This window comes from Pogona vitticeps, chromosome 2, assembly GCF_051106095.1.
Source record: "Pogona vitticeps strain Pit_001003342236 chromosome 2, PviZW2.1, whole genome shotgun sequence".
Classification (NCBI taxonomy): Eukaryota; Metazoa; Chordata; class Lepidosauria; order Squamata; family Agamidae; genus Pogona; species Pogona vitticeps.
The window spans coordinates 140499906-140522650 of record NC_135784.1 but is presented as its reverse complement, the minus strand read 5'-3'; the positions used below and the strand labels follow the sequence as shown (position 1 = coordinate 140522650).

The 22745-nt window shown below is 43.3% G+C and overlaps 1 protein-coding gene across 1 annotated transcript; it reads left to right on the top strand.

The window, feature by feature from the left end:
- Window positions 1-1267: 1267 nt before the first annotated feature.
- On the top strand, window positions 1268-18084 carry LGALS3BP (galectin 3 binding protein). The gene is made up of 6 exons (XM_020813945.3): window positions 1268-1473; window positions 4544-4615; window positions 7410-7601; window positions 9657-9788; window positions 11227-11494; window positions 16796-18084. Exons 1-6 carry the CDS (start codon window positions 1338-1340, stop codon window positions 17802-17804), a joined length of 1809 nt encoding a protein of 602 aa, XP_020669604.3. The 5' UTR covers window positions 1268-1337; the 3' UTR covers window positions 17805-18084.
- Window positions 18085-22745: the final 4661 nt, after the last annotated feature.

Below are 22745 nucleotides of genomic sequence, written 5' to 3'. Positions count from 1 at the left end.
TAGCTGCTGAAAGCAAATCCTCACAAAATAAAGATCTATTGGGCTTCTTTAGCTGCTGCTTGTGTGGAATTTTGCCTACAAAACATCAAGTCTAACCATGAAGCCTATACTGTATTGATTTGACTGTGAAAATATTGGAACCATCTACTTTTCTCTTTCACGTCTCTCTCTGCATTTTAACACCCTTTCAGCTGCTGCTGAGAGTTCAAGAAAAGTAGGGTGGGGGGCAGCAGGTTATTAATGTTTGTCTTATTAAACAAATGTTTTAAGACACTATAGTAATTATTTTTGCTACTTTGTCCAACTTCCAATTGTCACAAATGATGTTGGTTGATTAACATGTATCGCTGCACACACATAAGTGTCTATTGATTTCATGGAGGATACAGCAGTCAATAGCTACTGGTTCTGATGGACAGACTGTTTCCCCCAATGACAGAGGAAGCACAGTATGCTTCTGCAGATCAGTTGATAGAGAACATGAACAGGAGGATACTATTGCGCTCAAGCCAAATTCATGCTTGTGAATTTTCCTGATGGAAATGGCTGATATCTGTGTGTATGTGAACAGAAGATCAGACTAGATGGCTATGATTCAGTTTGGCTCTTATGTTACATTATGCTCACGCAGCTCTTTTGTTTGTTTGTTTTACATCACATGTTCTACCACCACAGCTTGAAACACAGACCTAGGTCCTGCTTGTGATCTTCCCAGAGGCAACTGGTTGGCCACTGTGTAAACAGACATGCTGAGTTATAGGCCTTTGCTTTTCCTGTATTTTTAGGATTCCCGAAACCGTAGACATTTGTTGCAATACAGATATGCTACACACATTGAAAGAAGCTCTGGAAGCTGTGTTCTTTGAGTTGTGGTCAATACAGTCATAAATTACCAGTGTCTGGGTATATAATAGTGCTGGGCAGGCAATTTTTTCTTCCTCAAACCAAAAGTTTGCATGCTGGCATACTGAATACAGGATTTCTACGATGCATCTATAGAGGACTCACAGCTGGGATTATGTAATGTCTCCACAATTTCCTCTCCCTCCCCCACTCCAAACTTCTCCATGGTCCAAATTTTTTGAATAGATTGATAAAAGGGAATCTTTGCCAATCTGGTGTTTTATTGTACATCCACTTGGTTTTTGCAAAAAGCAAAAAATGGTCATATCATGAAAGTTGGATGGTAGTATTCAGTACAAATTCTCTGGTAATATTCACTTCCAATTTGGGGGGGGGGGGGGGTATACAGCAAGCTGACAAGAAGTCAGAGAAGTCATTTCCAGAAACAGTTGAACTCACATAACATGAGTGATGCAGAATAGAAACTCAGTGCAATGAAACAGAACAGAAACTTAAGTGTTTCCCCTCTTTTCCTTCTAGAGGAGCAGCTGCAGAATCTAATTCCTACCATCACTCTGTCCAGAAGCTCTTCAGGGCCAATGATGCATCTTGTTGCCAGCATCTTCCACGGTAAGCACAGTATTCGATCTAAAGATACAGAAATAGTTAAAACAATAACTTGCATGAAGCTTCTACTGGATGTATTATGGTGGCTCTTCAGGTCTGTTGGTTAGCTGGTGTTGTGGATGACTGAAACTCACTTCAGGATGCTTTCTATTGTATTCCAGCACCAGACAAAAATATGTTGTCTAAGGAGGGCAGCTTTTAGCCTTTCAGATCATGTAGGACTACGACTCCTATAATTCTTCAACATTGGCTATGCTAGCTAGGGCTCATGGGGGAATGCGGTCCAATAAAACCTTGAGGGCTATAAGTTACCTCTCTCATGTACTATTTGGATAGCTGGCCAGCTGTGCACGGTGGGGGTAAAAGCACACCATCTTGAATGAACATGCTCTGAGATCCACAAATTAATTTAGCATATTACACAAAAGTTGCCCAGTTGAGGCTGTTGTTGTACAGCATTCTGGTTTTGATTTGATCGCATACATATGATCCAAACCAACAGTTTCACTGAAACTTTATTTCTGAAATGTGCAGTATGTTTGGAAAGCAACTCCGGTCTGTGTATGGTTGCTGGTACAGGGAAGCTTGAGAAACAGCATGAGAGAAGTGTGCTGTGTTTATGGTAAAAAGACTCCTTTCCCACCTCCCAGCATATTTATGAATGGGCTGAAAACAAAACATTTGTGTGAAACAGAATCTTTCTGTGGGATTCTGCCTCCCTCTTTGATCCATAGAAGACAAAGTGGTTCTTTAACTATGGTGTCCCATCAGCCACTGTTCTGAAGGGGCTTATTTTATGCAGGTTTCTGCCCATTTCTTATGGCACACCATATGGGAGCCTGCTTGAAAACTTACGAGGTGAAAATGGTGCTCTCATATATCGGAATGGCACAGATGTGCTGGCTGAATGAGGTGAAAGAAAGTGGAAGCTTTACTAGGGTAGAACACGCTGCTTATCAGTTCAGTATTTTATGTTCAGCACAGTTGTACTCAGCATAGATTCAGCACGCTTCTCTTAGAAAGGGAACATTGCTAGCTTGATCTTGTGGCACCCCATATACTGTAAAGTATAGCTAGTCTTTCTATTGAGAGGTAATTTTTTGCTGGAAGAGTTTTGCTTAGCTCAGCTGTTCCTTCTCAATCACAGGAAGTGTGAATTTTAGCCAAAGAAGAGTGAGCATGGACTTCAACAATGAGGAAGGTGAACACATGAGCAGGTGCAGAGCCTACGAGAGGAAGAGGGCAAGAAAACATGTTGGGTGTAAGGGAGCAGCTGCAGTTTCCCAAGTCATTCGGAGGGTTTGGTTAGATTAGTGAGATTACCAACGGTGCCTAATAGATTCCTTGCCAGTGCAAATCACCCACAAAGTTATATCTTACTAGGGTTTGGGCGACCAGCTATTTAAGTATTGACTGATAAAGGCCATACTTGAATTTAATCATCTGAAATCCTGTTTGTGATTTGAAGTTGGCTTCTTCCAAATAATTGTAGTTAAAATATATAGCATGCTTGTGGATTCAGGCAGAATAATGAGTTGCAGAAGTGAAAAGAGAAGTAAAAACTTCTAAACATTCCCTTGCAGCTGCACCAGAGGAGGAGCTAGCGTGGACAGCTGAGACCTTTTTGACTGTGCTATTTATTAGTGTGAAATTCCCAGTGTAGAGTAGTGGATTTGATTCTTCAAAAAAATCTCTGCTTTATGAATGTGGGATATTTCTGTACCCATTATTCTAAAAGCCAAGAATGTTGCCAGCAGGAAAAAGGATGCCAAGCTTTACATAGCAAAGGGCAGCCTGAATGTTGGCAACACCAATAGCAGCAGTCCAAGACGGTCTATAGGATACCTTCTTCTGCTCACTACTATTCACAAAGTGACACCATGCAAGGGGAAATCCCAGAAAACTCTTTTTTTCAACAATTAGTAACTTCTTACTTAATCACAAGGCAATTCTCAGTGTGAATATCCCCATTTCATCATTATAATTTTATAATATTTTGTCTGGGTACCTCTGTTTTTTGAGTTGCTTTATGGAATACTGAATCCTGCTGTCAGCACAATATATTGGTTCCCTCCTGTCCTAGAGTGACAGCCTAGGAGTCTTGAGAACAGTGTTCAAATCCTCACTCAAGCATGGAAACTGACTGGGGCAGTGGAACTGGTAAAAATACTCCTTAAATACCTCGCTTATCTCAAAATTCCCATCAAGGTCATTATGAGTCCAGCTTGACACCACAGAACACGAACAAATTTATTAGTGTAGTGAATTGTTCTGTACTTAATGCAGGAGTAAATAACCCAAGTTTTTAAGAGTCCTAGTCCCATCACTCTATCCACTACACCACACTGGTTACACATACTTAAGACATACTGGCCAAACAGGGTCACTTTAGGTCAATATGCCATTTGGATGCATGGATCGCACCAAATGGCATACTTGATCTCTTGGCAATCCTATTTATTCCACTCCAGACAAGCCCTTGCTAATTTAAGCTAACATATGCCAGTATGGTTGGCCCCGCCCATTTGCTTTTAGTTTTGCATGCCACTGAGATGTGATCCCTGAAAACTTACCTTTAACTGATCCCCACTCTTATGCTACAGTAAAACTTTAATATGCTGTTACGTATTCATTTTCCCCCTCTTTATTCTGAAGCAATCAATGTAGCTCTGATAATCAGTGCAGGGCATTTAACTCCCCCCAACCCCAATCTAGTTCATCTGAAGGTTCCCCAACTACCCCCAGTTATAGAGGTTTAAAAAACAACAACACCTCAATTAAATCCAGGCTATGGAAAGCTGCGGTAGAGAACAGAATGCTGTGAAACTGCAAATACATTTATTTCAAAAGAAAGGAAACTTCCCATTCTCATGCAAACTCTAAAGAGTTTTGGAGAACATTTTAAGCAATGTGACTAGACCCGATTTATCCTGACATCATTATAACCTACCACAAGTCCACTCTGGGGGTTCTCCCTGTTGGTTAAACTGAACCTTTCCACGTTTTTCGGTTTTTGTTAGCTCTTTTGTGCCTGGCCCTCTAAACTCGTTTATGCTTTATCCTTCTCCCTCAGGTTGCCTGCACAGGGCTACATTCTGCCTATTAATGCTGTGTATTCTACTGTCATGTACAGCTCCCTCTCAAGGTAAGTTGGGTTTCTCTTGGTCTTTGATACCCCACTGAAGCAGCAGCAATTTGAATAAGTGGTAGGAGTCACAAATATAATTAATTTGGAGTCAGGTTCTTGAGACCTGGCTTTATGACATAACCTAATAGAAATCAATAACAAAATCAGAGTTTCTGAAATAGGCTGACACAAAACTGTGAGTGAGTGGCAAGCTTGTCTGCCTACTGAAAATTGTGTGTTGATGTCTCTTGACTGAAAAGGTGGACAGAATGGGTGCTGATGAGTGGCTTCTGTGCTCAGATGCTCACCAAGAATATGCCAACGTAGCAGATTTTGAGGGAGAATTCTGAGTTGATCCTGGGATTTGTTAGACCTGGTATAGGAATACTAGATAATGTTACCGTTAAGCTGTTCCAAACTTGAAACTGGCCTACCAGAAGGATCTGAGCATGGAAATATCTACTTTTACCAGATTATTTATTGCCATCCAGTGGATGCTCCACAAAATAATCCAACAAAACTGGATTCTTCCTAAACTAATAACACTTGCCCATCTAGCTACAACACACAGGAGTGAAATACATAGGCTGTAGTTTTATACACAATGAATTAGGGCCTTATGAGTAGACATGTGCTAATATACACTTGTTTATTTATTATTCATTTATTTATTTAAAATATTTTTACCCCATCTTTCTCCTTGAAAAGGACCCAAGAAGACTTACAACAATGAAAGACAATATTTAAAGTTAAAAACAATGAGTATACAATGGTGGTTAATATCAAAAATCAATATTTAAAAATTGTGAACCATGAATAGGAGGCATTATGCATCAATTAATAGGCAATATGAAAACAAAGATCAATAAGTATACAAAAATTTTAAAAATGTCATTCAGAGGAAAAACAACCCAGTTAAAGCAGTAATGCATAATAATCTATCAAAATATAGATAGATTTCACCTCTGTGAAACTGCTGGAATGGCCATTACTTGTCAGGCCTGAAATGAATGCTAACTCTCTCCCATCACTTGTCTATGGATTTACATAATTAATATTCCCAGCATATTCCCTTGGAGTTATTACAAATATTAATCAAGTATTTAATGGTTAGAATCCTATTGGCAATTTACACCTGTATAAGGGAAATTTCAGAAGTCTTGGTGGCAAATTGCCACTCATTAACAAGGTGCTGAGTGTATTCCCGGGTGCACATCAGATTGTGTGATTCGACTCACAACCAGGAAGGCTGCCAACACCTTATTAATGAGTGGATATTTGCTGCCAAAACTTACACAATTTCCTTTATGCAAGTATAAATCAGCAATCAAATTTTGACTAAGGCTTTATATAAATATCCAATTATTTTTACTACTGTCAATATTTGACAATATCTGTTTGCAGAATTGTGTCTGGCTGATGTGGAACAGCAAGCTGACAACATCTGAAAATTGACATGCAATCACATTAAAGCTGCAGTCCTAATCATAATAAGTTCAGAGACATGTACAGGACTGTACTTTATTACATTTTCATCTTATTTGCTGGAATTGGTCTTCATGTAACATCTGTGTAACTATGGCATGGCATAGCATAGCATAGGCATCCTTCAGTCTCGAGAGACCATGGTAACATGCTCTGAATCGAGGAGTGTCCTCTCCAGAGCATGAAGCCCGGGTAAAGTAATATGGAGGATAGGCTGTTACCCAAGCAGCAGATCCCCCCTCTCCACATTGCTGAAATGGTCCAATGGAAAGGCAAGAGCCAATATAACTGGTTCCAGCAATGTTGCAGGAGTTGGCAGAATGGCATGAGCTGCCTTCGGGACTCCAGCTCCGGATTTTGCTCTAGGTTAACTCCTGAAGCCGTTTCCATGAGTGGATATAGCCACAGACACCATAGTGGATTATCAACTGCCTTACTTCCTAGGATGCAGAATTTCTACTTTCTTGTGACTGCATCTGATTAATGATGGTCTAGGGTGCATCTTGCAAGTTATGTGCCTGCTCATGTGATTCATTGCACGACTGTGGTATGAGTCACCACTTGAATAATTAGCTGAAATTAGTCCTGACAAGATATGAAAACCTGATACAATAGAATTCCAGCTATAGTATTACATGTTTTAATCTGCTTACAAATATACCGCAGAATCTGCTGATACATACCCTCTTGAACCAAATGAACAACCATATGCTGAATTGTGATGAGATCTCCAATTCTAAAATTCATATGCCAGAACATTTTGATATCAGAATCTGTTCTGGAAGATTTGAAACTTTAGCACATTGTGACTCATAGAACGATCATTTACATTAAAAAAAATTCATAATAGCACCTTTAGAATCCCATCAATGCTTTCATTCAGAACAGCTGCCCACAGTTTCCAAATACCCTGCTTTCCCAAAAATAAGACCTAACCTGAAAATAAGCCCTAGTATGATTTTTCAGGATGCTCATAATATAAGCCCTACCCCCAAAAATAAGCCCTATTTAAGTGAAACCCCGCCCTCCACTATGGTGCAGAAACCAAAAGAAGATGACATGACTGTATTTGAACAAATGTAGATTATTGTACACGAAAAATAAAATAAAACATCACCTGAAAATAAGCCCTAATAAGCGTTTTTTGGAGCAAAAATTAATAGAAGACCCTGTCTTATTTTCGGGGAAACACAGTACATAGAAAGACTGAGTAGAGGCATACCTGTGCAATACAAGGGGTTTATGAATTGCTCTCTGACGCCTCAGGCTACCCCTCCTGCTTCAGCTTGTGGTTTGCTTCTGTTCACTTCCCCTTTTGTGTTTGCAGCTTTATATAACGGAGCAGTGCGTCTGGCCAACGGGAACTCCCTCAATGAAGGCCGTGTGGAAGTCTACTTTGATGGCCAGTGGGGGACAGTATGTGATGACAACTGGGACATCACTGACGCTTCCGTCGTCTGCCGCTCCCTGGGATTTGAAAAGGCAGAAGAAGCAAAGACAAGCGCAGCATACGGTGAAGGTACGAACAGTGGTGCAATCAGAGACTCTCTATAACCTAATGTCCCTGGCCTATTGGCCAGTCAAAGAACAGCAGCTGAGGAGAGCAGTGGCAAATGGCTAGCATCAGCATCTGGCTTGGCGTGGGCAGCACGCGGAAGCCCACCAAGGCCGAGGTGGCTCAAGACGCCTCCCCTGTTTTCTTACTTGTCAGAGAGATGGTTACAGATGCACCTGTCGCAATTTTTTCTTTATAAAGATAGACTTTTGTCTGACAGAAGGGTGCCTGTGTCCAGGTTAATGTGTTTGGCGCTAAGGCAACAGGAGCAAACTCTGTCTTATTTCTACAGTCTCTGTCTTATTTGTACAGGGATGCCATAATTTAAGTTAGCTTTAAGTACTAAACAGCACATCCTGACAGTATTTTTTTTTAACAAGTCATGGTTGGCAAACAGTTGCATTTTGTTCTGTTTTTGCTCCATCGTATCCAGAATGAAGAAGCACTTACAAAGCATGGGATGGAGAGGACAAAAGAAGATACTGGTTTGACTAAAACTCTATGTGCTAATTTATCCATAGAGATATAATACCAAAAACAATATTTATAATTTAAGCAGAATCCCTGTGCAACTCACTCAAGTAGGCAAGATGCCAACCAGATGACTTGTGTGCCTTGTGAATGTGCTCATCCGGTTGTTCACTGTGAACGAGAAACTACAAGTTCCCTGATCTGTGTCCCCTCCCTTATGGTTCCGTACCTTTAAATCAGACTTGGACTGGTCAGCCTTTTAAATGGAGGACCAATTTCCAAAGGAGGCTTTCCCCCTGGTAGCCCTTTGGATGGACAACTATCCTCCTTAGAAGAGGACATGAGGTGACGTTCCAGGGCAGTAAGGAGACAAATGTTAGTTGTGTGTTTCATAATTAAAGTGGAACACATGCTCATGTAAAGCCCAGGGAGACCAATAAAGTGCAGGATCTAGAATTACTTCATTGCATCATTAGTTAGGAAGCTTGCTTTAATTCCTTCTGAAATATTTATCTGCTGTAGACAGAGATGCTGTCCTGCAGAACCATAACTAGTAATTTTGTTGTCCAGGGCCAAAAATTAAAAAAAAAAATTAAAAAAACCTCCACTACACACCAAATATAGAGGGTACAACTAAAGAGATTGCCCGGTTCTGCATCAATTGTCCTCAGAAGTGGCAAGCTAATAGGCAGGCAAGCCACCCGAACTCACCTTTCGGTAGCAGAAAACACAGGGTCGCATGGTGTCACCATCCCTACAAAGTCCTGCTCATCCACTCCCACTGTGTTAGAAAAAGAGAGAGAAAAGGAAGAGACAGCCGCTCTGCTTCCTGGCATATTGCTCTCCTTTGATTGCTGGTTTCAAGGAAAGTCCTGGGAAGCAAGGCATGATGGAGAAGGATAGCTTCTGAGCTCACCTGTGCTCTGAAACTGAGCATGGCTCAAGCAGCAGGTTGGGGACGCTACTGCAGATGGGGGAGCTTGGGCTGCCCAAGTGCCTGCCTTTATCTTGTTACTCCTAAGGAGGATTATCAGAGGACAGGACAATTGTTGTGGTCATGCCTTCTCAATTTGGCACTCTAGGGCTTTGGAATCATCATCATCAACAACAACTTAGAACTGCAGAGCTGGAAGGCCCAAAAGAGTGAAAAAGGTCAAGCATGCTCCGTCCTAGAGTGACAGATGCTAAAGGGAAATAGATGAGGTTGCCTGGCTTAGAGAAGATTGTTGACTAGAATCCTGATCAATCTCATTAAGGGAGAGGAGATACTGTAGTATTTGCTTCAGGCCCTGACTGTAGTAGCAGTAACAACAATAACTTGATAATAATAGTACAGTCTGCCTCAGGTCATGTGTGTCAAGTGGCCTGAAGAAAGCCTCTGTTGCTAGGATCCCATAGATTTACACAGCTAGATTGTATTGAAGCCCATATCTCTCCAGTTTATTCTTTGATTTGCAGAATCTGAGAAATGGTATGAGTTCTACCTACCTCATCTACTCACTGTCTCTGGTGGTGTGACCAACGGCTGTTTTCGTTTTTCTTTCACAGGTTCAGGACCGATTCTTCTAGATGATGTCAGTTGTGTTGGGACAGAGATGCATCTTGGGCAATGTAGTTCTCCAGGCTGGTTGAACCATAATTGTGGACATGGAGAGGATGCAGGAGTGGTGTGCTACAACAGTAGGTGTCCATTTTGATATGCTTTGTCACCAGGCTCATGTGGGCAAACATTGCAGGCAGGGGAAGTTCCTCCCAATATAGTTTCAAATAGAGGGATGGTCAGTGGAGGTTTTTTCTTCCTCACTTGTATCATATCTAGCTATTTTTATCTCTGTCACTGTCCTCAGGCTGCAAGTGCCTAGCCCGCAGGGGAGCACACCAGACTGGAATACAGTCTCTTGGTGGGTGGGTGGCGGTTTTGAAAAGCAGAATTTGAAAAGCCAGGCTGGGGTCAGTATGATCAAGAGACACTACCAAAGTGTTCAGAGACCCAACAGAATAGGTAGCCGAAGTTCAAGCCACAGAAGCTCACCAGTCCACACTAGCAACAGCCATAAGCTAAGTCAATTGGGAGGGGGGGGGGTCTGGGCTGGCATCCGCCAAGCCAAGAGCCCAAGCAGTAACAGAGGCTGTACATAGAGAAGGAAACCCAGCAGAGGTTCAGAAAGCACAGCAGGGTTTGTTGGCATTCCAGCAACTCACAGATGATGCTCCTTCCCAATTGTTTGCTCAGCATGGAATTACGCCTCTGGCAGCTAGTCTGGCCTGTGTCTCACCCAGGGACTCGGCTGCAGGCTTTCCAGCCTCAGGTCTCCCTAGAGAGAGAGAGAGAGAGAAAAAAAAAGGCTCTTCCTCACAAGGAGTGCCCAGTTTACAGGGAGGCCTCTTTTCCCAAGGAGCCCTCCCATGCACTGCACCGGGTTGCCTCCAACCTGACTTGTGCCGTTGTTTTGTACTGCTATCTTGGACTGGGAGGAGGAATTGTCTCCTCTAGACTTGGTGTTCAGCACTTCCCAGCTCTGCTTCCACCAGCAGGTGCCAACTCAGAAGCAGCGCCCAGAAGAGGTAGGGCATGGAAATTGGGGCACTGTCTCTGAGTGGGTGCCCACCAGTGGAGGCAGGGCTGGGAAGCACCAAAAACATGTTCGGCTAAAAAAAGAATCGGCACAAAACTGCTGATTGGTGGTTCATGCCCATCTCTAGTCTTCCCCCTCAGACTCCAGCCCTGGGCCTTCCGACTCTCTTGGCAGCTAGTCTATAATCCTCTTGGAGGGTTCTGGGTTGCCACCTGGCCTTCTAGGTTTGGGTCTTCATCTAGGGAGGATTTCTCAGCCGAGGACAAAACAATTGCTTACCATTTCAACTCTTATGTGATTCTTGCAGATTTTTTCCACACTCATCCAATTTTCAGGCATTCTTCTTCAAATCTACACCTAAAACCAGGACAAATTCTGTATACTCTTATATATGGAAATCAAGTCACTTCTCTACAGTGATTGTTCCACAGAACTTTCTCTTTTTGAAGTTGTCCTATTTGTTACAGCACATTGTGCTGAAAACATATGGTCAACCTTTTTCTATTCTGGTCCCTGAAATATTCTTGCTTGTGTCATTCCAGATCCTGACTTTAATCCTGGAAAGTTTCTTCTGGATCACTCAGGAAGTTTCTCTGAAGACCTTAGTAAATTATATGACAGCCAGCAGGACTGTGACCTCAACATTATTGTGCTGGTGGCAGAAAACAACACAGAATACAAGAGATTGTGTGCACATCGACTGATTCTCCGTGCCAGCAGCGAGGCTAGCTTTCTGCTCCAAAAGGGTAATGATTCGTGGATATTGCAGGTGGAAGAGGAGTGCTTGCCAAATGTGAACAACTTTCTCAGGTGAGAAAACATGAAGATTCATATGGCAAGTCCAACCGGTGTTTTGATTTGCATTGCAATGAAACTTGTGCATTAGCACTGAACTACAGGTTGATTGATTGATTGATTGATTGATTGATTGACTGACTGACTGACTGACTGACTGACTGACTCACTACATTTATATACAGTACATGTAGTGGCAAGCACTCTGACTGCTTTACAAAATATTAAAACACTCAAACCCACCCATCCCCACTTCCAAGAAGCAAACAATTCTGAAAATCCCCCAGTGCTGACAGCAACAACAATTAAACAAAATAGCATAAAAGTCTATTACAGGGAGAAGGCTTTATGAACAGCCTCCCTGAAAAGCTCTGGTTTTACCAGCTTTCTGAAGGTTGGAAGGGAAAGGGTTTGGTGCACCTCCCCCAGCAGGGTATCCCACAATGTTGCAGCCACCACAGAGAAGGCTCAGCTCCTAGCTGTGGTTTTCTGGGCCTCCCTCAAGGTAGGAGCTTTATATGTCAACATGAAGATCTTGATTTTGGCACAGGAGCTTACAGGCAGCCAATGCAAGTAAGCCAGGGTCAGGGAGATATAATCACATCTTAAGGCACCTGAAACCAACCTGGCTGCCACAATTTGAACCTGTTTCTGCTTCCACGTTGCCTTCAAGGGTAGCCCCATGGACAGAGCATTGCTGTAGTTAATGTTCAAGGTCACCAAGGCATGAACTAGGCCTGGATATATGTTGGCCGCCTCAGTTTTTGAACCAAGCAGGAGAGAACACTGTTCTGTATCCAATGTTTCTTCCTTCATTTGGTAATGTGAAACAAATCATTTGCTTAGGCAATGGAAGCATCTCAATAAGGCTGGCAGATGGTTGGCTACTTTCCAACCTGCTGTTAAGCGAGGTCTGTGTAAACATGACAGAAGCCACCCTTGCCCCAGTCTTTCTACTAACCGGCTTCCCTCTATATTCAGTATATATGTGCTTCATGGATGGACATACAGTTCTCTAACCAGCTTCTCTATGCAGCATGGTTCTTGATGGCAGGGGAAATAAATTCAGGAAGAATAAAACCAGAGCAGAGAACCAGTGTAGAGTAGTGGATAGTATTTATTTATTTATTTATTTATTTATTTTATTTATATCCCGCCTATCTGGTCGGGTGAGGACCACTCTAGGCGGCTAACAATAATAAAATGATACAATAAAAATGTATATAAACAGTTCTAAGTGATAAAAACAATACATTACATTACACAATACACAAAGCAAAAACAGTAAGAGAGGAAAGAAGGGCGTCAGGAGTTATCTGATGGGAAGGCCTGCTGAAACATCCATGTCTTTAATTGATTCTTAAAGATACCCAGCGAGGGAACCCCGCGAATCTCAGGAGGTAGATTGTTTCAGAGGCGAGGAGCCACCGCCGAGAAGGCCCGATTTCTTGTCTTTTCCTTCCGGGCCTCCCTCGGCCTGAGTTGAAAAAAGGCGGTGCGGACCACCGACGCCACCTGGGATTCCATAGTGAGCGCCAGGTCCAGATGGATCCCCAAGCTGCGGACCCCATCCTTGGTGGGCAGAGTCACCCCCCCCAAAAGAGAGGGAGTTTCCCAAATCCCCAGCTGTGGGGCACCCACCCTCAATACCTCCGTCTTGTCCGGGTTCAGCCTGAGCCCGTTCTCCTGCATCCATTGCAGTACGGTCCCCAGGCAGCGCTGAAGGGACAGAACGGCATCTCCTGTGGTTGGTAAAAAGGAGATGTAGAGCTGGGTGTCATCAGCATACTGATGACACATGGCCCCACACCCCCTGATGACCCCACCCAGCGGCCTCGTGTAGATGTTGAACAGCATTAGGGAGATAATCGACCCCTGAGGAACCCCACAATTGAGACTCATCGGGGCCGAGACACTCTCCCCAAGCTGCACTTTCTGGGGGCAGTCCTCCAAGAAGGAACGGAGCCAGGCCAATGCCAGGCCATCTATTCCCAAATCAGAGAGCCTCCCCAGGAGGATACCGTGGTCAATGGCATCAAAGGCCGCTGAGATTTATTTTATTTATTTATTTATTGTATTTATACCCCACCTATCTAGTCATTTCGACCACTCTGTCGAGGAGGACCAGCAGAGACACTTTGCCCCTGTCGGCCTCCCTCAGTAGGTCATCACACAGGGCGACCAATGCCGTCTCTGTACCATGGCACAGCCTGAAGCCCGACTGAAATGGATCCAGGGCATCTGTTTCATCCAGGAGTGCCTGGAGCTGATCGGCCACCACCCTCTCGACCACCTTGCTTAGGAAAGAAATGTTGGCGACGGGCCTATAGTTGCCCATTTTGTCCGCCGCCAAACTAGGTTTCTTCCTAATGGGCCTAATGAGTGTGTCCTTCAGGGCAGATGGAAATCTGCCCTCAAGGAAAGACCCATTAATTATAGCGGTGGCCCATTCCGTTGTTGAAGGCCTGGCCGCTTTGATTAGCCAGGCCGGGCAAGGTCCAAGGAGGAGGTGGTGGCACGACAGCGATCAAGCACCCTGGCCACAGAGTCAGGCGTGACAGGCTGAAAGGAGTCAAGAATCACCGGGCAAGACGGAGCACTGGACATCTCTGCTCGACTCACTGTGTTCAAAAAAGAAGAGAGGTCCCGGCGGATGGCCTCCACTTTCAATTTTAAAAATGCTGCAAATTGGTCCGGTGAAAAACTAGGGGGAGGCCTGTCACCCAGACCAGTTCCAGACAGGTCGCGTACTATACGGAATAGCTCCGCCTGCTGGTTGGACACTTTGCTTATCCAGTTAGCGAAGTATGCTCGACTGGCAGCCTTTACCTTGGCCAGGTAAAGGTTAGTAGCGACCTTGACAGCTATCCAATTAGAATCCATCGGGTCCTTTCTCCATTTGCACTCTAGCCCTCTCCTGACCTGCTTCAACACCCGGAGATCCTGGTTAAACCAGGGCGCCGGGCAGTCTCTACGGCAGAGAGGGCATTTAGGAGCGATCATGTCTACAGCCCTAGCTGCGGCTGCGAACCAGCCGTCAACCAGACCCTCAACAGGAGCGCCATCCAGGTCAGCCGTAACACCTCATGGCTTCCTGGAATCCAGCCAGATCCAGTAGCCTTCGAGGGCGGACCATAACAATAGGTCCCGGCTCCCTGCGAGGGGAGAGAGCCATTTTGAGGGTGCATTTTATTAGGTGATGATCCAACCATGACAAGGGTACCGACTCAAGGTCAGTCACCATCGGACCACTCTCGCTCCCATTAGTGGAAAAAACCAGGTCAAGTGTGTGGCCACCCACGTGGGTGGGGCCGTTGACATGTTGGGACATGTTCAAGAAGGTCATGGTCTCCAAGAACTCAAGAGCTGGCCCGGAGGTCTCTGCCCCCACATGCACGTTGAAATCCCCCAAAACCAATTGCTTTGGGGAACCCAACAGTGCCGCGGAGACAAAGTCCACCAGCTCCGATAGGGAAATGGCTGGGTCGCGGAGAGCACGGTAACCCAGCAAGATCCCAATACCATCCCTGGCCCCAATCAACACGTGGAGAGCCTCGAGATGAATGTATGATGAATGAGCACCCAGGAGACCAGGGTTCAAATCCTTCTCCAGCCGTGGAGGTTTACTGGGAAATGGCAATGGTAAAATCACTCTTTAAATATATCATATATCTTATAGCACCCTTTTATGGGTGCTGTAAGTCAGATGCAACTTGATGGCATATAGCAGCAAAACCAGGGTTATTTCAAGCTCACTATTTAAAAACATTTTTTTCATTACTTAAATCTTGAGAAAGAGATTTTTAATGCAAATGCAAATTACTGGAGTTTTTATTCAACCACCCCAAACTGCTCCACAAATACTATTCTACCTACAGAATTCCAGATGCCCTTGTAATTGCTCTTGTAAACAGAGATGCAGACTGGGTGACTCTGAGCAGGAACATAACTAGCAGAAAAAGTTTTAAACAGCTACCTTCCGTCTGCCTCATAAAGCTTCCTTTCATTAAGAAGAAATCCAAATCACAAACCCTATTGGGTCTTTAATGTATATGCATGTAATATGTTCAGGTTAGTGTTTAAGTTTGTTTTATACACATGCATGTGATCTTGTCACTCAGTGTAGCACATGCATGCATGTGTGAGTGACCTTCCAGATTTGTGTAAATATTCCTATACTATGGCCTCCGTTTATTGGAATCATTATAATGCAAATGAAAACTCCATTAAGACCATACTAACAGGACAACATGGAAATGGCATTTCGTAAAACGTCCTTGTGAGATATCCGGCAGGTCCTATAATGTCCCTGCCTGAGCACCATCCATTCCAGTCGAGAGAAAAGAGAAATCCACAAACCTTCAAGCTGGGAAGTCCAGGGTAGAAAGAAGGGTGACAATATCTGCTGCGGAAAAGAATGGGTAGAAGAGGAAAAGGTGGGAGAAAGAGTAAAGGAAGTAACAGGACAGTAAGAAAAGGTGGGAAAGGAGGAGAAGGGGAAAAAGAGGATATGTAAGGAGGAGGCATCAGGAAGAGGAGTAGTAGAAGCTGGGTAGATAGAAAAGGAAAGGAAAGATCCTTCCCCCAGGATGGGAGTTGATTTGACTAGAGAATCTCTGGACTAATTAAGTGGAAACGGCTTATGGTACCCGGGGAGGAAGCTGAAAGGAAGAGGCGTGAGGTGGTACAGTACCTCAAAAGCCATCTTATTGGGGAGAGAAACAAGTGAGGGAGTGGGGAAGAAAGATTTAGCCAATACATCTGTGCCATCTCAGAAAGGGCAAATATATCCAGAGAGAAGCAAGAGAAGGCCAGATGGCAGAAGCATGCTGGGATGGAGAGATGCGAGAACCTGAATCATGGGAGATCCAGGAGCTGGGAACCAGGACACCAGAGTTCGAGCCGCCAAGAAGGAAACTGATGCCATTGGTCCCACTACCATCAAAACTAACATTAAACTTTAACTCAGAGCCTGGGTATGGACAATTGGGCTTCCTTGTAGACAACCTGTTTGTGAACCAAGACAACCCCTTCCTCAGCCCGTTACGTGAGGAAGAGAATTTGACAGTTCAAGTTAATGTTGTTTTTATTTACCTGAAATAAATGTTGAGGATTTGAACCCTGAGAGTAAGTCATGTTTACCAAGTCTTAAGGAGGAATGGAGAGACACTTCAGCTGAAGCCCCAATCGAAGCCTCACAGTCATTTTAACCTAAATCTTTTTTCTATCAATACCCTGAGAACAAACTTTTATTTTAAAAAGAGTTAAGCTGTTTAAATAACAATTTCCACTTGCTGCTTCCTTCCACCCACTCAGGTATTTCTACACAAGGCAGCTGAACATCACAGTGGATTCAGTAAAGTGCTTCCACAAGCTGGCTTCAGTTTACCATGTGCCCCGTTTGCGAGCTTACTGCACTCAGGTCTTCCCTGCCCTCATTCCACTGGACCCCTCCTTTCGTGTTCAGCTGGAACTTTATGATTACAGCCTAGCCAGTGGAGATGCCCAGTTGCAAGATGTCATCCTACAGTACCTAGCCTGGAATTTTGATGCCTTGACCCATACTGAAGCCTGGAAGGCCCTGACCCCAGACAAGATGGAGGGTCTCCTATCCTGTACAGAACTTGTGACTGAGAGTGAATGGTCACTTTTGAGAGCTCTGGACCACTGGGCTCAGAATCAAACTAATGTAACCATGGAAGGCTTTGTAGAAAATATCCATTTCCCCATGCTCTTCCCAGAGCAGCTGTTTGAATTTCAGTTCAGTCTGAATCTTTATATGGATTATAAGAATATCTTCCAGAGAAAGATTATGGAGGCTTTTGAGTTCCACACAGTGCCGTTCAAATCCCTAGAGCAGTACAAGCTCCATGAACTCAGAGGGGTTCCATACACCCCTCGCTTTTACACTGGATTATCTTGGAGCTGGCACCTGGACAACATCTTGTTGACGCAGCAATCTACGTCCAGCGACTATTCCACTGCCACCCCCTCCCTATCGTTTAGAACGATGAAGCACCCCAGCTTCCTCTTCAAGGACCAGAATGTATCGTGGTCCGTACAAAAGGGACCCACTGATGGTTTCAGCTCCTCGGACAGTTTCCCTCTTTTCCATCTCGAACAGAGAGATTCCTCAGATGACACCATCCAGTATGAAAACAAAGTGCTCGTCCTCTGCAAGGGATTTTATGTCACAAATGTTCTTGACTTCATAAATGGCACAGCTGTGGTCCCCGATGCTGCCCCTGCTGCCTCCTTCCCTTGCCCAAGCAGCCATTCTAGCTTTATTGTAGTCATACGTCCTAGTTACAAGCTGAATGCCTAAAACACCAGGCCCCTCCTCACGGCTGAAAGGAAAATCCCTGCAAAGATGCAAAGTCAGGCACATCTGGCGGTGTTTTTAATGTTGAATGCTTTAATTTTGGGCTGCTTTATTTTAAATTGTTTTAAAATTGTTTTATGTAGCTTTGTAACCTGCCCTGAGATCCTGTGATATTGGGCGAGCTATAAATGTTCAAAGACTTTATTTTCATTTCCTTTTATAATTTGTATTGACAAAATGCATTGTAACAGTTTAATAAAGCAAAAGACAAACTATAACTTAACGTGGCTTGCTGTTAAAATTATTTTCAGTTCTTTGTTAAGTCAACCTCTCCCAGCTATTATATTATATAATTCTAAGCAAGCAAGGTCATTTTTTTTGGTGAGCTTAGGGCTTAACCACACATTCTAATACTCCTGTTTTTTCATTGGGTTTGGCATGCGTGGAAGTGAATTGAAAATCTCCAACTACATGAGTGACAGCTAAGCATGATTTTTTAAAAAAACCAGAAAGTGGTTAAAAAACCACCTACATAAGGGTTGCTTATTTTAAATCAATTCTGGACACTCTTTTTTTCTCTTTTTTTACTAGTTTTGGCATGCATGGTCACCTGTGCTGGAGTAAATTGGGTTCGTGAGGTTTGCCAAGTTATGAGTGCCAAGTACAATGGGTTTTGGACTGCAGCATACTCGTCCTCCCCCCCGCCCCCTTTCTGTCTGTGTTTCAGCACTGTATTATTTAGCGCTATGCCACTTCAAAACTTACCACATTTTTCCGTTTACAAGACGACCCAAAGTATAAGACAACCCCCCTTTTCTAACCCCCAAATTAGAAAATTTGCATGCTTGTGCCCCTTTGATCCTCCCGCCCTTTCCCCCGGCTGCGTTTCCTGCTTCCTAAGCCCTGTAGAGCTTAGGAAATGGGTAATGCAGCCATAAAAGGGCAGCACGCTCGGCCCCTTTGATCCTGATGCCCTTTCATGGCTGCTTCAGGATCAAAGGGGTGCGGGGGTGCTGCCCTTTCACGGCTGCTTTACTCTGTGGCTTCGCAAAAGGCAGGGAAAGCGGCTGCCTGCCGTGTATAAAATGACCCTCAATTTTTGGTCTAATTATTTAAGTAAAAAGTCTTGTTTTATACACGGAAAAATACAGTACAGTATATTTAAAAATTAAATATTAAAAAACATTATTTAGTCTAGACATGAGGATTTTTAAAAGACAGCTGTTAGAGTAGTTGTGGGCTGTGTTGTAGGCTGCTGATGCTGGCATCAGCTGTCTCAAGGCAGGCAAGCTGTGCCTCAAGAAAGGCATAAGGTACAGTCGAGGTGAAGAATTAAGTTCCAGGTGCAGAGAGAAAACAAGGGAAACTGGGACTTGGAAAACTGAAGTGCCAATGTACCACACAACTTACAACTGGACTAAAAGTTGTTCCATGAGGATGCACACGCCGACACAATAAACACATGACATTAAATGGATTTCTAAAAACCTGCACCCACTCTCAATTGACTTCAACCGTGTAGTTGCACCCTGTGTAGCTGCACTTCAGCACAAACATGCACATTATAAACAACTTAGCATCTGGTGCTCTTAATCGGCTGACTTACCAAGCTTGTTTAATCACTTGATGCAGTTCCAGAATACAGTATAGTTATATCTTTCACTTTTCCACATAAAATTAAGCTGCTGTTTGAAGTCACAGGTACCCTAAACACACTTCAAGGGATAAACTATTGGCATTGCCATGTGGGAATATCACCTGGAACGTTGGCCGCCTGAAGCAAGGCTGTCCTTTGGCTGACATCTAGTGCATAGGGTTATGTGTGCTGTGTACAAATATCCTTAGCATTGGCTGCACATGCGCAAAGGTCAGAATACTCTGCTAACTGCACTTGTATATGTTTTATGGCTCTTATGTTGAGAAGTTACTAGAAGCTCATTATTATTCCTAGTTCAAACACAAGCTGCTGTGTCGGACTTCTTTGGCATCTTGTCCAATTAGTTCTCGAGGGCTTGAATGCAGAAAGTGTTGGTTCTGCATTCAGTTCAAAAAAGGATTATGTGCTGACTTTACATGCCCTCCCTTTTATATGATTGATTTCTTATTTGTGAATTCCTAAACAGTTTGGTTTACTTTTCTTCTGCGGGGTTTGATAAACATAAGCTAGTAATGTCATCAGTCTGTCGCAACGAGCAAAAATAGGAAATACCAGTGACAGTAGTCATTGTTGATGCTGTGCAATTAGATGGGGAAATAGTTTGCATTTTGGACCATTTGTGGCACATTCTAGCATTATTTCCCCATGATTGCATAACTAATGGGCAAAAGTACTCCAGCCTGACCCTGATCCATGCCCAAGCTGGATTTTTTTTTGGTCCAGTGACAGGGCGACTCTTCTTTTGGACTGATTCCCTGACAGACAGGAGGATCGCTGTAAGGGACATCACTCCCAGCAAATTGACCCTTTCCGTGAGATCAGATATGACCCTTTCTCACCACCCGATTGCACCCTTAAATGGCTTTCAGTGTTTATCTCATGAAAAATCTGTTCTCACATATATTTAATCCATTTAGTGGAGTATTTGGCTAATTTCAATAAACTTTTATAAAATAATGAGATCTTTCTCTTCGCGTTTGTCACAGATGTGATAAATTGCTGAAAATCAGTAAGAAGACTTATGTACTTGCAAACTTATTTTTCGTTCTTCATATCAAAGTATTGCACAATTTTAAATTATGGATGTATATGGAATATTGGGGACGTGGTGGCGCTGTGGGTTAAACTGCAGAAGCCTCTGTGCTGCAGGGTCAGAAGACCAGCAGTCGTAAGATCGAATCCATGCGACGGAGTGAGCTCCCATCGCTTTGTCCCAGCTCCTCACCAACCTAGCAGTTCGAAAGCATGTACAGTAAATGCGAGTAGATAAATAGGTACCACCTCAGTGGGAAGGTAACAGCGTTCCGTGCCTAAGTCACGCTGGCCACATGACAATGGAAACCGTCTTCGGACAAACGCTGGCTCTACGGTTTGGAAACGGGGATGAGCATCGCCCCCTAGAGTCGGACACGACTGACTAAATGTCAAGGGGAACATTTACCTTTACCTATGGAACATTGGTAAAGTTAAAAACAAATTAAAATTTTAAGATAAAAACTATTTTTGACTGGACGTTGACTGTTTCAATAGCATTAGACATTTGCTAGATCTTCTTTTGTACACTTGGTGGGGAATAAATTGCATGCACATAAGGGCTGTGTTGACTGAATTTCCCCACAGTGACAGGAAATTTGACCTGTATCAAAGGAACCCCATTTTATTTGATTATTCGTCAAAGGAACCCCATTTTATTTGATTATTAATTGTTCCTACTTCACTTCAAAGTCTATTAAATGACTTCCAGGTTGTCCATCCAGAGTTTTGTCCTGGTAGGAGACACTCTTTAGCATTCATGCATTCGGTAAGGTGTATTGTTTTTTGTTATTCATAGGTTTAGTCCAGCATCTTCTCATTTAATATTTAGTATCTGAGATATATGTAGATCGAAACAAACTTCTAAACATATGACATGCAATATGTGGTGAATGTGGAACCACCATAGTGGGATATTGTGCCATTTATCTTTGACCTGTGAACCATTTCAAATCTTCACCCTGTGGGAAGATATCTCTCAACATGTATCAATCTCTTTCCTCCCAGTCCTTCCTGAATCCATACAGAACTCTAAAAAGTTACTGTTGTGAACAACTTCCAATACCTCCCAGTCAGTACAGTCAAGTCTGATTCTGTGCTATCACAAAGCAGTTTTTAAGGCCATTGGGATCTCTTCCCTCATTTTCTGGTTTATTATGAGGGCTCCATGTTTCCCTGTGGGAGCAATGGTAGTTCTTTCCAGCTTTAAAGGGGTCTCTGTATCAACCTCAGAGCCTGTTTGCAATATGCCAGAAATTTGTTATTTCCTGAACAGGATCATTCTTTTAAAAAGCAGTTGAATTGTTCAGGTACGATGCTGCTAAATAAGCACTGTCAGCATTTCAGACTGGAAAGGAACACGACAACAAAGAAAATCTGGATTCTCACATATGCCTTGAAGGGAACAAGATCTTAGTAGTCATCAGTCTCTTACAAAGCGGAACACAGAAGCCTTTTTTTTTTTTTTGCTGTACTGTATATTCTAGCAATATCAGCTGTGTTTGCATATTATTCTCATTGTGAAGACCCATGTCCCCTGCCCATGTCTAGTAGACCCTTCCACAGCCATTCAGCCACACCACCTTGTTAGCCTTGGGATGAGTAAACCTGGGAGAATGAGTTGGGGTAAGGACAACAGAACCAGCCTCACACCTACACCTCCCTGCACTCCAGGCTTGACAGTGCTTCTAGGGAATCCAAAGATCCAGAAGGTTTAGCGCTTGGAAACAGTATGCTCACCTTTTAAGTTAGAGCTGCCACCACACTTACAAAGGAACAATAACTCCCAGAAGTAGTCAAGGCAAGATTTGGATTCAGTACTGCAGACACTCAGCCAATTGGATCGTTTATTATCTTTTTATAAAAAGAGTAAAAATACAGAAAAAAGCAAAAAAAAAAAAGTTGAAATACGTTTACATTTAAGGCAAAGAGTACTATGAAACAAAGCTAAGACAACCAAGAGGAAACCACCCCCCAAAAAAAGCAAAAGAAAAAAAAGCAAAACTCTTTGGCCCAAGACTCACAGACTAGTGCAGAAATCAGCATAGCTCTTAGGCACATAGAGTGTATACAGCACAACAGAACAGCAACTGAGCCTAGCATCTCCTAAGAGTCAAGCTAAGCCAACTAAAGAAATGATTGAACCTTTTTCCATACATTAAATGTCCTGTTCTAGACCAGTCCAGATTAACCACCAGATTTTGCATTCCTTCTAGCGTTCAAGCAGCACCTTCTGACCCTAACCACCCCCACCC